Here is a 23,420-nt window from a genome sequence, read left to right on the forward strand (position 1 = left end):
CAAATACAGCCCATTGTATTCACCATCCAAAATAAACACGTTTGTAAATTATATTGACAAACTCTGATCTCAAAGCTCTCGTATACTGATGTCTCAGGCATCACTGGTTTATGCAGTGTCTGTCTGTGAGGGAGCGTTGAAAGGCACTGCATGCTTTAGATATCTGGTTCCTATCACCACCACTATGAACAAGTCTGATCTGCTGATTTTACTCCTGAATAGAACATTTCACAGCAAACCACTTGGAGTGACCGTGTTTACATCTTAACAATTTAAATATAATGAAATGTTGCATGCAGTAGAAGACTAATGGACCTCATTCACCAACCGTTCTTAAGAAGAAATTTCTTCTTAAAATCCACTTACGAGGTTTTGATGAAGTTTTTTTTTTCTTATTTGGGATTTGTTCTTAGGAAGACACTTTGAAAAGATGGTTCTTATAACTCCTTATAACTGTAAACTAAAGTTGGGCTGTGTTTGCAGTTTGGTTTCCATATTTGATGAATATAGACTAGAGAGTGAAAGTGTGCCGTGAAACTTTGATAATGTTTACACACTACATTCAGCTCTTAATCAGTTAATCTAATGATCAAAATATAATCATTATATAAAAAATACAGTGTTATATAATAATATAATTCACTAAAATAAAAGTCACAAAGCATATATATATATACACACACACACACACACACACACACCGATTACTGCAGTGCTGAAAATAATTTGTGCTCTGTGAGGGTACATGGGGGTCCTGACCACTGAACAACAGGATAAAAGGGGGCTAACAAAGTATGCAGAGTAACAGATGGACTACAGTCTGTAACTGTAGAACTACAAAGTCCACCTTTAGAGTAAGTGGAGCTGATAAAATTACCAATGAGCGTAGAAACAAGTTGTTGTTATGCTTGATCAGTGTATTTCGTTAATACATTATATTTATGCCTGTTCTTGCACATTTGCACTGTCTGTTTTGCACTATTGTAAACTTGTACTGAGCAATGGCAAAAAAGCTGCATCTATCTATCTATCTATCTATCTATCTATCTATCTATCTATCTATCTATCTATCTATCTATCTATCTATCTAGATTTTTATTACAAACAAGCGTATCATAATGTTATGCCTGATCGGTGCATATACACACAATCCTTTGGCTAGTGGCCGTCCCCGGGATCGAGGGCGTACACATCGTGACATATGAATGAAGTACCAACGGCCATGCCACACTTTTGATTTAACCTTGAAAGGCACGCTCTGTAACTCCGAGTCGTCCATATGATCCAGTCCGGGATTTCCAGCGAACTTCTGCTCTTCCACACGCTGCTGTTGCGCTCTGCTCTGCTCAGTTGTGCTCAGCCTGAGGATCTGGCCCACATCGGTCCTGGAGGAAAAAACGTTTCCAGCCGTCCTGACTTTGGGATTCTCCACTTTGTGCTGTTGTGGGAAGCCGTTATGCAGTTATCGCCGCTTCTCCTTCGGTGCCGCTCACTGTTCCAGTAAAGTGCGAGTATGGATTGATGTGATTTGCTCCGCTCCGCCGCCTTTGCCAAGTTTAGGCGAGCAGTTCTCGGCTCGGTTGTCTTTTTCACGCCGGCCAAAGATTCATGTGCGGTTTGGCAACTTCGAGAAGGAGCTGGTTCTGGTTCCGGATGGTTTCAGAAGCTGTTCGGGTGAAGTGCTGATCGCGGCAGTGCTGGAGGGAAAGCGGGAAGGGCTGAAAGAGAGGAATTTAAACACGGAATCCACTCCGAGAGCTCTTCCAGCGCGAACGTGTCGCCACAAAACACTTTCTTTTCTATTTTTGTTTGCAAAGTGATGGCCGAGCGGGGAGCCCGGCTGCTCCTCTCTCTCCTCTGCCTCACCTTTACGGCTTCACATGCTGAGAAAGGTAAGCGCGAAACCTGTGATTCAACCAGCAAACTAAAGCCAACTTTGTACCCAGTAGCGCTGCACCTCACAGCTGAAACCCAGAGCTAACAGTTAGCAACAGGGCTGTGATTTCATTCAGGTCGAACTCTGAGGTAAGTTAAAGGGGAATTCCGTCGATTTTAAAAAAAAATTCAGAATAATTCAGGCCTTGATATGTTAAACAGAGTAATTCCAGAGTGGTTTAATGTAAAGTGGTTCACTGTAACAAGACTCAGACATTTTTACAGCGGTGGTGATAGGAACCAGGGGTCACTGTGTCTACAATGCAGTTATAGCTCTCCAGTTTATTTACTATCCAGAACCACCAGCTAGTGAACCTGGCGTGCCTTCTGCGCTTGGTGGTGGTATAATAGGCATACATCTGAAAAAAAAAGCTTTCTTTGGAGACTGTTTTGCCTTAGTGAAATAATTTTTATACTTTTATATAAAATAAAAAGTATTTTTGCCATAAAATACATTTTATGCATCCCGTCACCATGAATGGATTTAAAATAATCAAAACAAATCCGTTTTAGGCCAAAATAATATCATAAAACTGTCGCAAAATGATGTCTCACCCACCAGTTTTCCTGACCGTTTCATGCAATAACTTTCTGTGAGGGAGCATTTGGAGGTGGACGTCTGGTTCCTATCACATCCACTGTAAACAGTTCTGACTCGGTATGTTTCTCTAGAACGGAGCATTTCGCACCAAACCACTCTGAATGAAAATGTTGACATGTTAACCATTTCCTTATGCAGAAAACTTTAAAAATCGGTGGGATTGCCCTTTAAGACTCCAGCAGTTAAGATAGCGTTAACTCGGTTTCTGCTTGTGTCCTGTGGATTCACTCCGGTTAAATAGTGGTCTTTGCTTCGAGTCCAGGTGAAAGCTGAAGGATATTAGTAAGATACGACTCACTTTCTATGTTAAATACACCATTTTTTTGCACTATTTATATATATTACTGTAACTAGCTGATCTCAGCTACTGTTAACGGCTCAGCTGAGTTAACCTGTACTCGAGTCTAACGCTTCACCTGCCTTTTTAAAGGAGCCGAAAGATTTCTCGGACTGAAATGAGTTCCCTTTTTGAGAATAGTTAGTGATGAAGCTCTTACTAAGCAGTATCTTCAGAGTAATTGTTCTTTGAGGCAGCGAGTCTGTTTAGGTTCAGACATGTGGAGGAGGTTATCAGCGCCGTTTCTACACAGATGTTGTCTTTGTGCCGCTCTGCTTTGTAGAGAACAGACACCTAACCTAGCTAGCTTAGCGCTTTCTCCTCAGGCTGAGCAACGCTGTCTGTTTTTTTAAAGGATACTTTTATCCATTTTTCAAAATGTCTGCACACTTTTATCGCTGAGATGTTAACAAAGTCCTGGTTGGTTTAAGGTGAAATAGTTCACTGTAGAGAAACTTGGATACTGATTTCTTTACAGCGGTGGTGATGGGAACCAGGGGTCGCCATGGCTACAACACAAAATTAGCCGTTTGATTTACTATCCAAAACAAACATGTGTCCTGAGTTTGTATATGTGATAATAATAAAGCTTAAACGGTGGTAAATCCAAATCCAAATCTTTAGGTGCTAATTTGTTTCCACCCACCTCCACCATGAATAAATATTTAAAAAATACATGTTTTATGTCAAAACTGTCAAACATTTGTCTCAGGTATTTGTGAAATGCTTTAGCTGTCTGGTTCCCATCACCACCACTGTGAATAGCTCTCATTTGCTGTTTCTCTGTACTCTTAAAAAAGATGGTGCTTTAGGGTTCTTTAGTAAATGGAATGGTTCTATATAGAACCGTTTGCATGCTTAAGTGGTTGTTTGTCTGGTGAAATGGTTCTTAAGATGGTGAATATGCTGTATATGGTTCTATATAGCACCAAAAAGGATTCTGCTGTTGTTACGATGTCCAGCGTGTTAGTCATTTTCAAAAAGGTTCCATCTAGATCCACATGCAACACGTTCTCCATCAATCTGAAGAACCTTTTCACCATGCAAAGAGCCATTAAGCTCACGAATAGCTCATTTGAGTGTCCTTGGAGAGCCAAGTAGAGTAGATCATTTCACATTTAACCACCCTGGATGACTGAATGTTTGCGTCTTGGCCATTGGCTTGTACAGAAACTTTGAAAAATCAGTGGAGTTTATCTTTAAAAGTCGAAAAACGCTCATGTTTTTGTGTTAAAAGCACAAGTTTAGTGCCAGCATAAGGCATCATTTTTAGGCTTATGTTGTAAAACAATATAAAGCATCAGCTGGGTTATTAAAGGAAATGGAAAATGGGGGAAAAAAGAGAAGTCAAAAGGAATAATGATGTAAAAATCTCTCTATTTGAATGCGGTTGAGGAAACAAATGACTTAAGGGAATGACTGAGCTCTGTGTGAAAACACACAGAACACGTTTGGCCTGAGGAAACGATCCTCATGCTCATGTCTCAGCTCTGTTGCTTAGTTTGCCTCAAACCTGGTTAGGAAGTCACAGTTCGGGTTCTTAATTGACATTTTGATATTGCTTAACATGCGTAATTATTTGGTAGTGGACCACCAAGCTAGCAGTGAACCTCATTCAGCTCAAATGTCCTGTCCGAAGCGGGCAGAGCCATGAATGTAGTCTACCAGGCCGTCTTGCGTGAGGAAGCTGATGAAAGCCGCTCCTCTGCATGAAAAGCGCTGTGCAGCGGTAAAAAAAGAGAAAAAATCACAGGCTTTGCTTGAGATCAGTACAAAAGAGACGGATGGGGGGCTGGGTGGAATGGGCAGACTTTGTCGGGTAAGTAATAAAACCAGGAGATTAAGGGGGAACGGGGGGCTCCTTTGGGAGTTTTGATTGTTTCCAGAGAATTGGGCTGGGACCTACATGTGGAGTGAGCGAGGAGCGAGCAAGAGAAGTTTCAAATTACTAATTGTTGGGTCCCTTTCTGAAAATATCTGTTTATTCGAAACACATTTTTGAGGTCTTGAAACGAACAAATGTGAACCCTAAGCAGTATTTTGAAAGCGTAGGTTGCCTACAGCTGCCGGCTGCTGCTTTCATTGACCCAAAAGCAAGGAAATGTTTCTGTCCTGGAGCTTCTGGAGGACCTGCCAGTGTTTCATTGCTGTTTCCTTTAAACTCTACTCTTTTAAATCCTACTTGCGTTCCGTCTTATCTCGTTAATCCTGCTGCGAGTGAATTGCGCACCGATGGTTTCCTGTGAACGACGTAAATAACGTGTTGGACTGTATAAACACTTTCACAGCCTTGTCTGCAACCACTCAGCATTCTTGGCGATTTTCTTGCCCAGTCGTCTCCAGCTCTGGTGTAGAATGTTTTGAGGAATTTGCGTCTGATATGTGAACAGCGGTCTTGGATGCTTCTTAATTTCGTCTTAAAATCAGAAATGACAAACTGGAATGCTTTTGTTGACTGTTTGGGTTGTTTCATTGTCAGACTGGAGGATGGTGATGTGGCATGAACACCATTTTGACATCATTATATAGAGCAACTTAAAGTGACAGATGGCAAAAATGTAATTTCACAATACATTTTCTTTATACACAATATCGCTGTGGTCAGAACAAAACCTTGTATCTCCATAATTGTAACTTTACAGGAGAAGGAAAAACATACTCTATTTTTAATGGAAATCGATGGAACCAGACATTTTTCCTTGTGATTTCAGGTCATTTCTTTAGGTCCGCTCATTGTGGAACTTACACACAATATATGGGACTATGGGTATTTTCAAATTATGTCAAAAACTGAAAAAAAAAAAAGGATCTGATGCATTTGGAAAGAACCAGGTGCCGGTTGCACAAGCTAAGTTTAAACATAGGCTGGTTCTAATGGAAATGTTTAAGTTCAGGTTTACATGTTAATAAATCCAAGCTCACATAATTTGGATGTGGAGCTTGGTAGTTACTTAATATTCACTCTTCCTTAACCAACAGAAACCAGCTCTCCCTACGCAGGCGTAAGAGTTGGGAAAAGCAATGGAAACAGCATGACAACACGGTTGTCGCAAATATTGAAGAATATTAAATAATAAACAGATAGTGGCTACATGTATTCATGCTAGTGCACGTCAATCTCTTCTACAATAGATGCTTTCTTCTATGGAAACAAATGATATTGCAGTTCCATGGTAGTGTGTTTATTTCATAATGGCATGGTTATTTAGAGTTCAGATACCACTTAAGGATTTGCAGTGCAACCAAATTTAGTAAAGGATAGTTTGAAGCTAAGTAGTGGTTAATAAGGACTCAGTCAAGACTTTACGCAACTACTGTACTACGTAATTACAGACTTAGGCTTAGACTAGTGGAAATGTGAAAGTACTTTAAAAATACTAACAAACTGTATATACAGTGGTTTTTAAGCAGCATTTCACTTTATGCACTGCATAAAACCTTTTTGCAGTTAGTCAGTGTTTAAGTACTAAGAACGTACTGAGTCAGTTCTTTATGATGCCCTTCGATATGCTCTGAAAAGTGTACCATGACGTAACTTGTCACTATAGCAGTAAATATTGTCGTATTGTCCACTCCATGTCAGCCTGTTAGTTATCCTACAATATTCCATATTTTCATCCTATTTGCATCCCATTTATGTAATATTCTGTGTAATCTGAGTTGTAAATATGTTATAAATATGTAATTACTACCTATGAGTGAAGCTCCATTCATGTGAATGTGATGAGTGAATTTATCACTTTCCTTGCACTAAATGATGAAATAAGGTTCTTTAAATGTTTCCTCAGGCCTGCTGTAGTCAGGGTTAAGGGAGTTTGTTGTAGGCCTGCTAAGTTCTCTGTGAGCTTGTATCTGTTAGAGTAGATGCTTAGCATGTCTGAGCTTCCGTGCTAATTGCATTGTTTTCCCTTTTGCATCAGGGCACTAATATTGCCTCGGCGTGTTTGTTGATTAGTGTCTATATCAATCCATTACGCGCGTTACGCCCATTATCGTAAGTCATCATGACTGTTGCAGCTGCATGTTTTCAAATGTCAGGAAACAAAGATCAATAGCACTGTAATAAAGTCAGCATTGTCAGCAATTGAATCTTTCTGGAGGCCAGACATCACAATAACCCCCAGCTGAGAGATCCAGCCTTCGATGTGCTTTATTAATTCAGATGGACAATAGGCCTTTGGCTAATTGCCTAATGTGCAAATGAAGCCCTGCGAGCAGAATGGAAACTGATGGGGACGTGATGGAGGCGTTTTTGTGGGATTTCTTGCCATTTTTGGGGTAAGAGCTGTACGCTGGTTGCCTGCATTTCTTTTTCCTTTTGAACTGTCACTTATATTTGTGGAAGAAGCTGAGTTGGAGTCGGGTTTGGGCAGCTCGCTCCACAACAGGGCCAGTCCAAAAATCAACAGCCTCCTGTTCTCGCACGCAAGGAGGCTTAATGGATAAACAACAGCATTCTTTACATTTTGCAGTAAACTGAACGTTTGGCCTTGTGTCAGGGTTTTTTCTCTCATCTCTCTTTAGCAGCATTGTCCATTAACCCTGTCTCGCCTAACGTGTTGTCGGCTTTATGCGGAGAATTTGGCTTTGACTCGTTAACATGTGCCCCCAGACTAATTAGGCCACAAACATGTCCATGTTGGCCATAATACAGTGGATCAGCATGTGAAACTGGAGCTTTCTACACGGTTAGAAAAGGTTCTATGCAGGTTGTTTTTTGTTCCTCAAGGTGAAAACAATGTAAATGTTCCCTCAAATGTACAACAGTGGTGTTAAGGTCTGATTGTGAACGTTAGATTATTATTTCCAGGTGAAAAGTTTGTATTTGTACATTTTCTTAACTAAATGTTTTAAAACAGAACAATAAAATAAAAAGCCTGGAGATGAGATGGGGTGTGTGGAGTCAGTATAACTTAGAAAATATTGGATTATGGTTCAGTTATGTTCTGATTAAAGGTACCGAGATGTACCCTTGAAAATCCCACCCCGTGACAAGAGGGGCACTGACGCAGTGACAGTGTAGTACCTTTATTTCTGAAAGTGTGTGATCTCATGTTTTCTGTCATTATATAAAAGGCGCTTTCTTTTCTGTCGGATCGACTGTGATGATCAACATGTGCTCATTCATAATAGAAACCAGGCTTATTATGAAGTTTTGTGGTCAGATAAGCAATAAAAGGTGACTGAGTTGTGAAGTTTATTCTTTTGTGTTTTTCTCTTATTCTGGTTTTCCATTCCAATTTAAATGGTTCAGCATTTACTTTTGAGGCACATGAACAGTCGCAATAATGTAATTGCTGCTTCATTTAAGGCGGAACAAAATAATGCTGAAATACAGATTTGCAGAAATTTGACACGAAACATTTAGCACAGGTGTTGCCAGGCTTGTGGGGCTGGTTTTATAAAGCTTTTCCTGACTGAGGTTTTTTTACATATTGTTCAGTTCGGTTTTTACGGTTTTGCACAACAAAAATATTTGTAATTTGGTTCGCAATGTTTCTTATTAAAAACTGAAGGGACATCCCTGAATAATAATAAATAATAAATGTTTACTTAAGCATTTGAAATATTTGCATTTCAAGAGGAAAAACAAAATATATATATATATTTTTGGGCCATACTGCCCACTACTATGTTGTGTTTATTTAGATGAGCCTTGAATCAGTTGAAATGGTTAAACACCATTTAACAGATGCTGTCGGATTCAGTAAAGTTTTGTCACACAAATTAATATGTACAACTTTTGTCTTTGATCAGTCTTCACCTGTCAAACTTGAATGTAACTATAGCAATAAAAAAATCCACATTCTAATATGGGAAGAATAGATTAACTAGCAGAAATAGCTGCTTTTTGATGAGATATTAACGGCTTAAACAGATGCGACCATTAAGCAGAAGCTGTCGGAGTTAGTTCTTCGATCCTACATATAGAGGAGGGGGCTTTTTAAAATAGATTACAGAGGGCCTCAGGCTTAGTGGAGGTCAACTGCACATCCTCGCTGCAAGATCTGGAGCTGCTGCATGATCTGCATATCTGGCCTTTAGAGAAAAAGCCATGATGGGCTGGAAATTGGCCGTGTTTATCCGATAGAGATTTGTGATTCTAAGATTAGTCTGCTAGTCAGAACTGCTTTCCCCCCATAGGGCCCTGAACCATTGCTGTTCTCTGAAGATGTTAATTGTAAGACTCAGTCTGTTGGTGAACTCCTGCTGCCGCGTCCCCTGCCAGCTTTCGGCAGCTGGGGAGGATTATGGTGCATGTGAGCTGTGAAAGCTCATGCTTGGTGGAGCGAGGCCCAGCCTGAACTACATTTAGGTCATTTTCACTGCTTCCCTGGAGATGAGCTACAGCGCTGAGCAAATCTTTCCTTGTGCTTAAACTCTGCGAGGAATGGATGTAACCTAATCAAAGCTTGGGCAAACTTCGTAAATGTGGCGTGCCCTCATGCTTTGTGGAATAACATCTGCACTGTTATACGCAAGAATATTGCTTTTTCAGTCCAAGCAATAGTGACAGATAATGAAAACTACAATGTATTTCGTTTGTTGGGTGCTTCAGATGTGCTTGAAACAACTGTTCAAAGTCTGTGGCGAACTTTTACTCTTAAAGCTAGCTTTCAGATCGGGCCAGTTCGGACTCTATCCTGAATGTCATCAGTATCACTCAGCACTAGTGTCCCAGCAGTAGGCTGTAAATGTGAAGTGGCTGAAGTCATAAAGTTTCAGCATTAATTCTCTTTTTCAACACTCCGCTTTGTCAGCAGCATTTTCACCCTCAGTTCTAACATCTCTAACTCTGTTGTGCTGTGAAAAGCAACATATTGGGCTGCCTGTTCTGTTGGCAAACAGCCCAGTTATGAATTTAAGTGAATAATAAGGGCCTGGAAAATTGTAAATCATCTTAATTTGATTTCGGTGTGCCTTCTGGCATTCTGACTCCTCTTCAGCAGAGCATCTTGTTTTTATCTGTCTCTTTGGATGTCTTCCAGAAATCTGCATTGCAAGTTTCAGACAGTTCAGCACTCTAACTCGACAGCCGGTGAAGAAATGTCGGATGATCGGATGATGAGAATTATTTTTGCTGTATGTGAACCCGGCTTGTGTGTCACCCAACCGAAAGGCATTTGCGTTTGAAGTCCAGTTGGAGTGGGAAGTATCTGAACCCGTTTAACACTGACCCAGTTTTGTAGAATGTTTTCCTGCCTTTCTCTTTTCCAACAACACAAGGGCAGCCTGGCAGCTCGCACCCCCCTACCAAATTAATTAGTATTGTTCCCCCTCTCTGTCTTCCTCTCTTCCCCTGGATCATCAGTCATGAACAGGGTGCAGAGTATTCTTTGTGACCTGTTTTCCAAACTGTACTTAATCTTGGGACAAAGTGACAGGCTCCTGCAGCCAGACTGTAGAAAGGCAGACACTGAATACCTGGCATGTTGCTTTTCAGGAGCAGGTAGGTTTAGGGAAACCGAAACTGCAACAACTAGGCTACATTTTACAAGGGATGCTGTACACAGTGGATCCCATGCGTCAAACACGGGGCCTGCGGGCCAAGCCTGTAAAATAATTTTCTATTAATATTAGCCTGTTTCACAGTGAGCTGCACTACAACCCCCAGCATGCACTGCTGTGTGACATGTGCTCTGACCCTACTCCCCTGACATCAATGTAAGGGACGGCGGCTACACCAAAGACAGGAATGATGGCGGGCGTCTAGTTCAAGCAAATAGGCAGGTTTAAAAAAAAAAAAAAACCTACTTTCTAGTTATTTATAGAGATTTATTGGTTATCTGTCACTAAGGTATTCTATTGTTTAGTTCAAGTATTCATGTAATATTTCAAGGTCTGATAAAATTTGTTTTGACATATTTTAAATGAACAATTGCCAGTTATTTATTTATTTATTAAATAATCACTTTTAATTACAAAACAAAAACACGATGTTTTTTTTAACATGGCTCTTTTAGTGGAGTTTGACACCCCTGCAGTAGATATATCTTCAGCATATGTTATCTGGTCACTATAAAGCTAAATTTATACCAAATAGTCTGCACACTTTTTCATGATTGGCTTTCTGTGAGAACACCTGTAGAAATGAGTGTCAGTGTGACAGTGTATAAGCATAACAGTGAATTGGCGCTACTGTGTACCATATTTCTTGGTACAAAGCTGGGTAGTGACTAGTTCCATTTACTCAATTACATTTGTTTACCTCCTTAAAATCCGAGGCATATTCCATCCTAAGCCTTTTTACTCAGTAGCTACATGGTTTACAGAGCAAGCTGGCTGTGTTCCGTTTTGAATCATGTAATAAAAGTTTGGGTCAAAAGCCGGTCTTGGTTATTTAAGGGGTTAAACACATGATTCAGTAAATAGGACTAGCTGCTACCCAGCTTTGTAAGAAATACGACACACAGTGACTTTTTCTTTTGGTCTGTTCATCATGGAATTTACACACAATGTAAAGGAAAATGGGCATGTTCAAATTAAGTCAAAACCTGACAGCAGCGATATTCAAAAACCTGTTTAAAATCCGTCATACACAGTCGTGCAGCTGGAACATCTCTTCCGTTTCTACCAAAACATCAAACAAATCCGAGCGCTAAGATCACTGAGGATGATTTAAGTGTACCCATTCAGTCACATAGTGTTAGTAAGCTTTTGATGGACGCTGCAGGGGCCCCGTCCCCAAGCTCAGTGGGGTTAAAAAAAAATAAAAGCATTTGATGTGCTGTTGGGTGCTGGGCCCCTCACAGAGGAAGGCTTGTGAATGTGCTTAAACACTCTTGCCATCCTGCCAGAACTCAGCCTGTGGCTCTTGGCAGCTCCAGACGTGGTGAAGATCTCCGCTGTGCTGCTGCTGGCAGCTGCTTTATCACAAAGGTCCAGAAAGGGCACGTCATACTCTCCTGCTCCAGAAACCAACGCTCCATCTTTGCTAGCTTGTAGGATTTGAGGAGGGAAATGCTCATGCCTGAATGCTACGTAAAGTATTAAATGACTTTTTTCTGAATTGACTGTAAAAAGTTTTGTCACAGTTTCCAGTTGACGGTAAATACTGACATTGTCTCAGCCACATCCACAGCAGTTTGGCTTTCTAACGGTGCATAACCAAACCCACTGAGTGGTTAATTAATAACATATACGCACCCAGGGTGTATGATGGGACATTCTCACAGCGCACAATGTGTACAGTCATATAGAAAGTTTGGGCGCCTCCGGTCGAATGTTTTGTTGATTTTCTAAGTGAAAATAAGTTCACACAGCCTCTACATCGTATATTTTAATTAAGCAGTAGAACATGAGCGGGAGGGTGTTATCACAAAATAACATCAAGCGAGTGCTGTAGATCATCACAGTCATGAGGCTATAGCGATAACCTCGTGACCTTGAGATCTATTGCTTAAATACAACAGATAAATAAATAAAGTAATGAATGAATAAACTGGGCAGTGAACGCGGTGTTTAATATGTTTAAATGTTCAGTTCCTTCCACCTAATTACAGTTCCTTAACAAGCAGCTTGTTGCTGTCAGAGTAACAAGCTCCACTCACTCGCTGCACAACCGGAAGTTTGTTCTCCAGCTCCTTCCACTAAATTCCCAAACTTGTCATCTCCACTGAGCAGATCGGAATCGGCCAGAAATTAACCCAGTCCCATTCGCCAAACGTGTAGTCTGATCTTCAGAGTCTGACCAAATCAGACTGAGCCATAAAACTGTTTAGCTCAGTTTTGTGAGGTTTTGCCAGATCAGTATTAATGTTGTTTTGGTCCAGCCGGTCTGTAAAGCATCTTAAAAGTGACTGAAAAGCTGCTCAGTGGTGATGACAGTTTGGGAATTTAGTGTTGTTTCATCTTCAGAGTCGGACCAAATCCGCCGTTGGTCAAACGTGATCTTAAGTGTCCCATTTTCTGTTTGTGGTAAAAATGTAAAAAGTAAAGTAAAAATGTCTTGAGCGTCTCCTAAAAGCCATTTTTACTGCTTCCTTAGCAAGGGAGTCTCAGCGGAGTGGTACAGTGGTAGTGTTTGTGAAAAACCTGTGATGTTATGGTGAAATATCAGCACGGTTAGAACACCTCAACCAATCAGCTTGCGTGCTTATAATGCACAATTACTGTTTATTTGCTCCGTCTAAATTGGGTATGCTGCAGTTTAAAATCACATTTTCAGCGGTTACACACGTGAATTTCATTTACAGTAAAAATGTTTTCGTCTCTTCTGCTCAGCCTCCAAGAGCGTCTGCCTGTATAATCTCGCCTAGTTCCTCTCTCCGAAAGTGTCTTCAGGTTTGTGTTGTGGTCACGCTACCATGGTAAACCCGCTCCTCGTGCCAGTCTGCATTACGTTAGACCGTGCGGTCGTGTCCAAGGTGAAATTGCTCTTTGAAAGTGCTGAGGTGGATAGAAGCACGTTTGTGTGAGGCGGTCTTCTCTGGCTGCAGAATCGCTCCTCGGAGCAGATCCTGAAGGAGCTATTATAGGTCAGGGTGCCCTGCGGGGACGGCACATTACAGCCTCTTTAATGCGCAGCTGTCATGTAATGGAATTTCTCATGTCTTACAGTGCTTGCTTAGGGATAAATGCAGCACTAAGAGGTTTACAGAGCAAAATTAAATTAAATCGGGGTCCTTGCTGAGCGCGTCATTGTTTATTGTTCTTTTTTCCTGCCGTTGCTGTTAATTTTACTATCAGCCTCCATTCGTTTGGTACGTCTTCAGACATTTCACAGAAAAGGTAGTTGTGTGTGGTTATCAATGCCCAAAGCCTCCAAGCCACATTGTTGTTTGTATCTTACTCCAGTGCTTGCTGTTAACCCTTTGAAAATGCAGTTATCAGGGGGGATAACAAAAGAATTTGGCAATTTATGAGTAATTATTGCTCACTCATATGATATAACCTTAAAATCTCAGGCTTGTTACATTCTAAGGCTTATTACTGGGTAACTACATGGCCTACAGTGTGAAGTAGTTGTTATTATTAGGTTATAGAAGTGTGTATTAAAAGTTTGAATCTGCCAGCAGGTCCTGGTCATTTTAAGAGGTTTTGATTAAGTAAAGGTTTTGTGGGAAGCCTCATACTTTTGCCATGTTTGTGTCATTGCATGCATTCATCCAAGTAGGGCTACAATGATTAACCGGCCTTTTTTTTTTTTTTTTACAAAACTCAAAAGTTTGGGGACATTTCAGCATAAATAACCCAGTGAAACAGGTCAAATGCAGACACTATCAAGCAGAGTTGTTATTTCCTGGCAGCACTACAGCGATGCATAAGTGTAACTATTATATATAATATTTAATCAGTGATTTATGAGTAACGTAATCCCAGCTTTCCCCTCTCTCGTTTTCCCGTGTTAATACCAGCTTTCGTTGTAAATGATAAACCTTCTCCACGTAACAGTAGCTAGCTTGTCCCTGTGTTGGACTACATCAGTAAATCCCAGAGGCTGCTGCTATTTTAAGTTACATTTTTGCACATTATCTTCATTTAAAAGCTTTTTCCACTTTAATTTGTATTGTTAAATTCATTTAATTCACCTTTATTGTGATTACATGTACATTTAAGCTTAAATTTCATGCTCATTTTTCACGGACACACAGGAAAAAGTCAGAAGTGCAAATGGAGTGTAAGAGTCATTTATTGTGAAATGTGTGATCAAATAACTGTGTTTAAATAGTGTAGCTTATAGAAACCTTTTAATAGACTTTTAATGGTTGATTTTTATTATCAGCCTCCATTTATTTGTTCTGCCTTTGTCACGTCTCCATTTGACAATGAGTCTTGACATTTTCTCTGCCCCGTTCACCACAGTTAAACCCGCTGGCTTGTTAATGAACAACACTTCTAAATTATTTTAGAATTAACACAGTTGTTCTCCGTTGACTTCTAATGGTTGGTTCACTATAACCCTCTATTCATTTGTTGTGCCTTTGAATGTTTGACCAATTTTAAGATTAAGTGACCCTTATTAGTCCCACCTCTGCATTTAAGCAATCTGTGAAGTGAAATACCACATACACACTAGTGAGCACACACACTAGGGGGCAGTAAGCACACTTGCCCGAAGTGGTGTGCAGCCCTATCCGCAGTACTCTGGGAGCAGTTGGGGGTTAGGTGTCTTGCTCAAGGACACCTCAGTCATGTGCTGTTGGCTCTGGGGACCTTCTGGTCACAGGGCTGGTGCTCTAACCTCCAGCCCACGACTGTTATGAATATGTATGTATGGCACCAAACATTCTTTCTGTTCTAGTTCGTGTTGTGAATTTTCTGTATAGTTTGCTGTGTCTGTGGGTTTTTCACTGTGAAGACAGTTAATCATGAGTATATATAATGCTGGGCCTTCAAGCCATGAAAAAAGCGCATTAGTCATTGATCTTTATGGGGCCATCAGGGGGCTTCTGCAGCCTCTGTGGCGGGCTGGGGTCAGGCTTCTGCTGTGCAGTCACAATGAGAGCAGAAGAGTTTCTTTTGAGCGAAAGGGCTGATGGAAACCAGCTGTTCGCGCTCTCTACTGGCTCCTCGGCATCTGACCCCCACGCCTCAACCCCTGACCTGTGATGAATTAGATTTTGCACCACATGGATGCAGAGGACAAAGCCAGAACGATCACCTACAGAGCGGTCTTGGCATTCCAGCACTGGACCCTTGGACACTTGTCTGATAAACCCTGGGGGACGTGTTTTTGATGAGGCGGGATGTCATTAAGGAGAGGCCAGCTGTTACTGTATAAGCCTAATGAGTTTGCATACCCACAAGGCAGGAAGAAAGGCCATGATGAGCTACACACGCGTGATGACTCAAACACACGCACACGTGCGCCTACCTGAGCAGTTTAAACTGAGTAATTACTCAGCCTGGTTTCCTGCAGCATATATGTCATTGTGTTAATGTACTCGAGAATGGAGCGCATTAAATGAAAGCTAATGTTCAGTCATTAGTATTTGCCTATAATTAGTGTAAACTTGTTTGGAATAAGCCTAAAGCAAAGCATCTTTAGTCATTTCTTTTGGCCACAGTGAGCAAGTGTGGTATTTTGCAGCATGATAATATTTATGAACTTTGGATTTCCAGACTGGGTGGAATAGTCTGATGTCTTGGGGTGGAATAGTCTGTTCCAGTCATTTACTCTGTGTACTTTCTAAGGCTTGACTTACCATATATTATAAAATGAGACATTTTTGGCACATTAGGAGAGCATCTCATATTAAGCTATCCAGTGGTGAAATAAAGATTGTGCTCTATCATCAGAAGGTTGTGAGATCAAATCGCAGATTTAAGCCAGAAGGAGCTAATTATTGACAATATTACTGGCACATGTATCAGTTGATTATGTCACTGATGCGCCAGTTATTGGCTTTTGGGTTGTTTTGTTTTTTTTTTTTGTTTTTTTTTTTTCCTTCTTCCTTCTTCTAATGCTGGGGGCAAAACCTTTCACACTCACACTGGGCAGCTAAATATCTGTTTAACTATATGATAATACAGGCTGAATTGGTGAATCTGAACACGGTCAATATTACAGTAAACACTTTTTGGAAATCATGACGAGAACCCAAATATGAAGAATGAAGAATAAACCCAAATATGCAAAGCGTTCTTCTGCAGTACGTTATGTAACACGGTGAATTTTTGTGAGATTGATTTTTGAGAAAAGTGGGATAATTGAGAACTGACAATCATGTCAGTTAGTAAAGCGCCAGTAAACCAGGGGTGTCAAACTCAGACACTGAAAGAGCCATTTAAAAAAAAAAATCTATAAAACGAATCTGTGGGCCAGAAAGCGCCTGTGTCTTCATTTCTTTTTAAATAATATTTTGCTATGACCTGAACTGGCCATTATTTACTCAAAATCATAATGGCACCTAATGATGTAGATGGCTAGAAAGATGGCTAGAAAGAACTTTATTTATCCCAAAGGGACATTGCAGTGTTTCAGTAGAAAGACATCTAATTTTACATAAACTTGCATGTTGGAAGAAAACCTCGTCTCTCCATTTTTGACCTTTTTCAGTTTTTGACAATTTGAAAATACTTGTGATCCTTTACATTGTTTGTAAATATCATGATGGATGGATCAGAAGAAATGACCCAAAATGACTTGGAAAAAATTTTCCCTCTGGTTGGAAAATTGGAATATTGGAAAAGTTTTTTCCTATGGTGGCGGAAGCGCACACGTATTGGATACGCTTGCAGTGTATCCTGGGGATTGTAGTGCAGATCATTGGGAGATGGGCTAACATTAACATAAAACTAAACTAATTTTGCAGGCTGAAAAGGACCTTGTTTGACACATGGGGCTTAAAATATTGCGGTATAAACTAAAATATACAGCAAAGATTGCTCAACAGCCCCTTAACTGCGTTTAAGTTACCCTTTAAAATAGAAAAACAAGACACTGCAGGCTACATTACTGGACACTGCCAGGTTCGGATATCATTTCCTTAACTGGAACAAGAGAGAGACGACCAGAAAACATCGCGCTGACCTTCTTTGCTTCCTCCTCTCTTCTCCTGACATTGATAGTTCAGGGTATCGTCTCTGAAAATAAGCAGCTTGGGTGAGGACTTGGCTCATTAAAGCAGTAGTTAAGTGGTAAGTCAAATGTACAGTTTCCTTCTTACCCCAAATGTATTTGGTCAGCAAAAACGTGTGGCGTTGCAATTTGCTTCTTTTGTTTTGCGCTGGAGCTGCAAATTTCTACTCCTCCAATTAGCATCATGCAAATTGCAGGCAGCACCTTAAACCACATCTAGTGGTAAAGAAATCTTAATCAAACTTCCAGTTTGATGGTTCCAGTTTTCATGCTTGGAATGAGCACTCGTCTCAAGCGACCTGATTCCAGGTGGACAGTGAGATATAAAGCTGTTTTAACTTGGCGTTTTAAGTCTTGCTGCGTTGATTGTCGGGTGAAAATGTCTCTTTGTTTACGTTGCTATTTAGATAATCTGAACTGCTAAAGCAGCTTCTAAACAGACAGGAGAGAAGATAAAGAAAGACGTTGCACAGCTGCTTTTGTCTGTGGTAATGATGCAGTTTATCACACAGTCCTCTGACGCATTGAGATGCTCTAGCTTTCATCCCTCCAACGTGGTGTGATTGTACCGTGACCACCTCCAGATATGGTTCGGGTGATGGGATTACAGAGCGTTTAATAGGTGCTTTGGACCCCCGTTCACATGTGCTTATCGCAGGCCGCTTATAATCAGATTACCTGAGGTGTTTGTTAATGCTAGGTGTGAAAGGGGCCAAATAGACTTAATTATATTCTTAATGACTGAACTAAAAATGAACTAAAGTCACATATCTTGGAGAATTTATTTGCTGCATCAATAAACCAGTGACTGTAGGCAACCAAGGCTGTGTTCACATTACAAGCCTCATTTCTCAAATCCGATCTCTCTGACATCATGGCTCACACTGGTTCAGTTCAGTGACTCAAATCTGTCGTTATTGTGAACGAACCGGAGTCCTGAAATGACCCGCATGAGCACATCCTACTCAGTAACGTCTCGTGAATGAATCACGTGCATCATCAACAAGCAAACTCCTGAAAAGAACGAGCTTCGCTGTGAAGATAAACTCTGAACACACTCAGCTTCATTATTAGAGCGAGACGAAGCGAAAAAAGTGAGATGAGCACACTTTTTAACTGTTTACAGCCTTTAACTTTTGTTCAGCGCTGCTGCCATGGTAACGCTGAATGATGACACACGCGATCTGAGCATCTGAGAATTCTGATCTGAGCGTCGCGTTCAGGTCACACGACCACAAATCGGATATGTATCCGATCTAGGACCACATATGAAAGTGGCTCAGGTCGGATTTGAAAAGATTAGATTTGCGTATCCACACAGCTCTGAAAACATCAGATCAGTCACATTAGGGAAAAAATTGAATTTGTGCCACTTTAGCCTGGTAATGTGAACGTAGCCCATGTGGTGACTTCAGCTTTCATTTCAAGCACGTATTAGATGACTGAATACATTTGGCAGAAGGGGAAGAGTTTTTTTAGTCGTTGCGCACCAAACATGATGTGAATGAAGATGTCTTTGTGGTGTTCATGCAGCGGAAGAAGCAACAGAAAGGCAGAATGTCTGTAAGTGGGGCCATTGGATAGGCTCCTTTCCATTTTGTAAAAGCGAGAGAAGCTTGGAGAGGGTCACCGCCTCAATCAGCGGCTAAAACTGGCTTGAGTTTGAGCTGTTTCTGGAGATGCTGCACTGCTGTAACAAAATGGTGAACAACTGAATCCCTTTGATGTTTGCTTTTAATAATGTGTATACTTGGTTTTTACATGCATTCAATAATCAGGAGGTAATCTGAATTCTGCAGTTAATGGTCATGTAAACGGCATACTCCAATGTCTTAGAAATCCGATAAACAGAGCTGGATTTTAGCTCAGTAATCAGATTTAATGCATATAAGCTCTTACTCTGATTTCTTTCGCCGGCACTGGAAATAAACAAGCAGCATTGATGTGAGATGCAGCAAAACTCTTTTGGAATGATGCTGAAACCACTTATATGCTTGAGGAAATTAAGGATTTAAATATTTATCTTCTAGATGGTGTTCATATTTTCAGGTAAAGTGGTGTGATTTATTTTAAAAAAGAAAAAAGCAGCAGCAAGAAGTTTGAGTTTAATGTTATGTTTACGTCACGTCTTCTCCTGTGAGTTTATTGGCATGTTGTCAAGCAGAAATCTGATTACTGTCTGACTCATGTAGACCTAGAGTTTCCCATTGTCGGAAAATACCGGAGTGCATGTAAACGTGTTGATCCGATTACTGACAAAATCAGATTTTCTGCAGTTATCAGATTGTTAAGTGCATGTAAACGCACTCGATGCAATCAGAAATCTGATCATCAGTTGTAAACATCTTTTAATCCATTTACTGATGTTGGAAAAAGCGCGAATGAATCCCGCTCGGTGTGAAAGCCGGAACGTGTGAGATTTAAAATACAGTGTATTAATGGACAGATGAAGTAGTCTCTCCTCAGGCCGGTTCAGGGGGCCCACCCACACCAGCCCACCCCATAGACTGGTTCCTGCTGCAGCATTCCTAGCTTGGCAGGCTTGTGATTCGCAGCCAGGTTGGTGTCACGCACTGCCTCTCCAGAAGAGGGGGTCAGGGGTTCAAGTGCCCCCCCTGGGTAAAGCCTTAGATGCCCAGTGACTGTACCTCAGCTCCACGCTGGCTACAGTGGAAATTAATTTCTAATGAGAGCACGGCTGCCTGTCCCTGCCAGCTAGCCTTCAGCTCCATGGCTTGAGCGCATACTTTAAAGCAGCCGCCATGGGTCCTTCATTTTAACACTCTTCAGTTGCTTGATATCCGACAGACTGCCCTCCCCACACTTTCACCATCTGTAAGCTCCACTGAATCACTTACAATTAGACGACAGATTCACCCAGAGGTTTTCACACTTCGTTACTGTTTGTTCGTTCATCTGTTTTCCATCAGAAAATGACTCCTCTTCTCATAAACGAATGTTCTTTTCATTTTTTTTTTGTTTAGCTTGTTGGAGAGGAAGTGGCGTTTCAACCCGTTCAATCATATTTAATTAACGCTGGGGACTTGTGTGTTGTGGTTTTTGGTCAGTGGCTTGTATTGATAAGATTTCCTGAAGGGAAACAATCGTGCGAAATGCAGGAAGCCATTAGTGAGCCACGGCCCGACGTCTCTCCGCACTGAGTAAATACTGTCCCCTCCCCTTTCACCAGGGCAAATAGCCTTAGTGGTAGTCATAATAAAAGCAGGAAGTGAAGAGCAATCGGAAAGCAGAAGCTGCATCCTTGACTTTGTTCCTTTCTTTCCTGAAAAGAGAGATCATCTCGGGACTGTTAAACCAGAGAAGCGCTGCGGTGGACGAAGTTCACAGATTATGTGCTTGAGTTAAAGTAGGTAAAATATTGCTCCAGTAAAAGTAGAAGTTCTGCCCCTTAGACCTCCACTTGAGTAAAAATACAAAAGTATTTACCTTCAAATGTACTTATGTATCAAAAGTAAAAGTACTTAAAAGATGAATGAACTTAATTCAATGTATTTGCAAGTTTAATAAACTCAGGATCACAAATTAGTTTTCTTTTATTATATTGATCTGTAGGCCTCTGTTCATAAACATAAACTAGCCTGAACTAATTTACTATAAAATGAAATGGTGTTTGTAGAAATTCAGAAAAAAGCCGCGTCAGTCACGACTGCATATGTGGACATATTTCTATATTGTGCTCTATTTACACAAAGTTAGGTTAGTTCCTCATTCATGTTGAATTGACTCTGCCAAAATTTTGCTGCTGCACTGACGCTGAACTGTGTGTTGCACTGGGTCGGTATGACCAACGGGTCAAAACAAGCTTAAAACAAAGTGACCGCTGTGCCCTGATTGGTGTTCTGGCTTTGCGCTTCTTTTGTTTTGACATGTTATGTTTTTCTACACAAAAAAAACAAAAGGAACGACAGATTTCTCAAAATGTAGTGGAGTAAAAAGTGAGTTATTTGAATACCGGAGTGCATGTAAACGTGTTGATCCGATTAGTGACAAAAGCTGATTTTCTGCAGTTATCAGATTGTTAAGTGCATGTAAACGCACTCGATGCAATCAGAAATCTGATCATCAGTTGTAAACATCTTTTAATCCATTTACTGATGTTGGAAAAAGCGTGAATGAATCCCGCTCGATGTGAAATTTAACACACGGAGCGTGTGAGATTTAAAATACAGTGTATTAATGGACAGATGAAGTAGTCTCTCCTCAGGCCGGTTCAGGGGGCCCACCCACACCAGCCCACCCCATAGACTGGCTGCTGCTGCCGCATTCCTAACTAAAAGTGAGATATTTGACTTTGAAATGTAGTGGAGTGAAAGTAAACCCAAAATGGAAAAACTTCAGTAAAGGACAGATACACGAAGAAAAACTGCTAAAGTACAGTAATGAATTACATTTACTTGGTAACTGTCCACTACTGGAGAAGCGATGAGGGAACTAGGCTTTTTCCCTATTTAGATCAGATTCACTGGAAAGTAGGAGTGACTGGTTTCATTGTTGGTTCAGCTGAAGTACATGGACATATTTCTGGTTGTTACATTCCATATTTCTAAAGATTATGCTGGCTTTGGCTTAGTTTTGGACCAGAACTAGTGGATATGTCTGGTTTAGAGTCCCCTGTATGTCATCACAAGAGCTTTTTGGAGAAAAACCACTGAGAGTCACTGTGATGTGCCAGTTTCAGGGACAATTTAATGCATTCTGCCTGTGTGTTATGGTCTGTGTGCATGAAAATGTCTCTCCCTCATGCATATGCATTTGAGCATAGGATTGTGCAGCAAAAGGGCAGGCATGTGCGCGGTTATGGATTTTTCCTTTCAAAACCTGGCCTAAACATGTTTTGAGGTCTCAAAAGCCTGGTGTTGGAAGACTTCCTTGAACAATGGCAGGCACTGTAGCTAAATTGAGGTGCTCAAAGACATGCGGAAAAGCTATTCACCAGCATAACTTTGTTTTCAGCTCTCAGACTCAGATGTATATGTGAGAGGACACCATGCTCCGTGTTATTATAACCTTTCAAACTCATTGTGAGCGCATGCTACGGTTGCATTGAGGGCATTTTGCAGGGTTCCTGCACTCGTATGTCCTGCTGGCCATTCTTGAAAATCTTTAACCTTTTCAACTCCTTGAGACCACCGTTGGTTCCAAAATGCACTTTGTCATATTCTTCATAACTTTCACATTTCATAAGCTACATTCAGAAGGTGAGTGTCGTATGAGGCTGTAACTGTCTTTTTCCCAGTCAAATAGACGGTGATGTCATTTTAAACCTTTATAACAAAAGTAACTGGACTTCCACTTTTTTTTCGTACTGAAAGTCGACCCATTTTTCCACAAATCTGGGCTATAAACTATAAACAGACGGCATCTCTTCAGTGATCTGCTCTGGAAAAATGATTTTTGTAAAATAATACAAAGAGCATCAAAGATTTTTTGGCTTTCAGCAGTAAATTCTAAGCATTAACAGATAAAATAAAAATTGACATTTATTTCTTGCAGTTACTGAATAATTTGCCTTATGACTTGATCATGTATATTCAGATGGACAAACCAAAATATACCTTGGAGAATAAGAGGCTAAAACAGTCACTAAATTCTGCATATTGTGAATTATCTTTCTCCTGCCCGGTTATGGAATTGATTTCAGACTCTCTAAAGCAGCACTGGAGCTCATTCACGTTGAGATTCACCAACCTTTACAATCGAGTTACGCAAAGTAGACCTTTCTTAATAAAATTTCCCTCTATTTCCCTCCAGTGGGTGCTCTTCGCAAATGATCAAGCAAATGTGATTTTTAAGGTCCTACACTTCTGGTTAATGGCAGAAGATCAGAAGGTCCCTGATCATGTTTGGTTTTCCATTCATCACAGCCACTTCACAATGACTACTGCAAATATAATTGTGGATAAGTGGTTGTAGGCATGTGTCATAGTGGGAACTTCCCTGAGATGCTTTAGACAGTTAGTCCTGTGTTGTGCTGCTCCTCTTTGATTTTCAGCCAGTGCTTT

At 40.7% G+C, this 23,420-nt stretch overlaps 1 protein-coding gene across 8 annotated transcripts in view; it reads left to right on the top strand.

Moving 5' to 3' along the window:
* Positions 1-1,316: 1,316 nt before the first annotated feature.
* Positions 1,317-23,420, top strand: part of neo1a (neogenin 1a) — a 242,931-nt gene continuing 220,827 nt past the window's right edge. For 6 of the 8 annotated variants that reach the window (XM_017709794.2, XM_017709801.2, XM_017709802.2 and 3 more), the window contains exon 1: positions 1,318-1,892. In XM_017709794.2, coding sequence (XP_017565283.2) covers positions 1,820-1,892 — 73 coding nt within the window. In that variant the 5' untranslated portion in view covers positions 1,318-1,819. Of the gene's footprint in view, positions 1,893-23,420 lie in introns of all 8 variants that reach the window. The other 2 variants (XM_017709797.2, XM_017709799.2) reach the window with 1 other exon arrangement.

This window comes from Pygocentrus nattereri, chromosome 15 (assembly GCF_015220715.1).
Source record: "Pygocentrus nattereri isolate fPygNat1 chromosome 15, fPygNat1.pri, whole genome shotgun sequence".
Taxonomy (NCBI): Eukaryota; Metazoa; Chordata; class Actinopteri; order Characiformes; family Serrasalmidae; genus Pygocentrus; species Pygocentrus nattereri.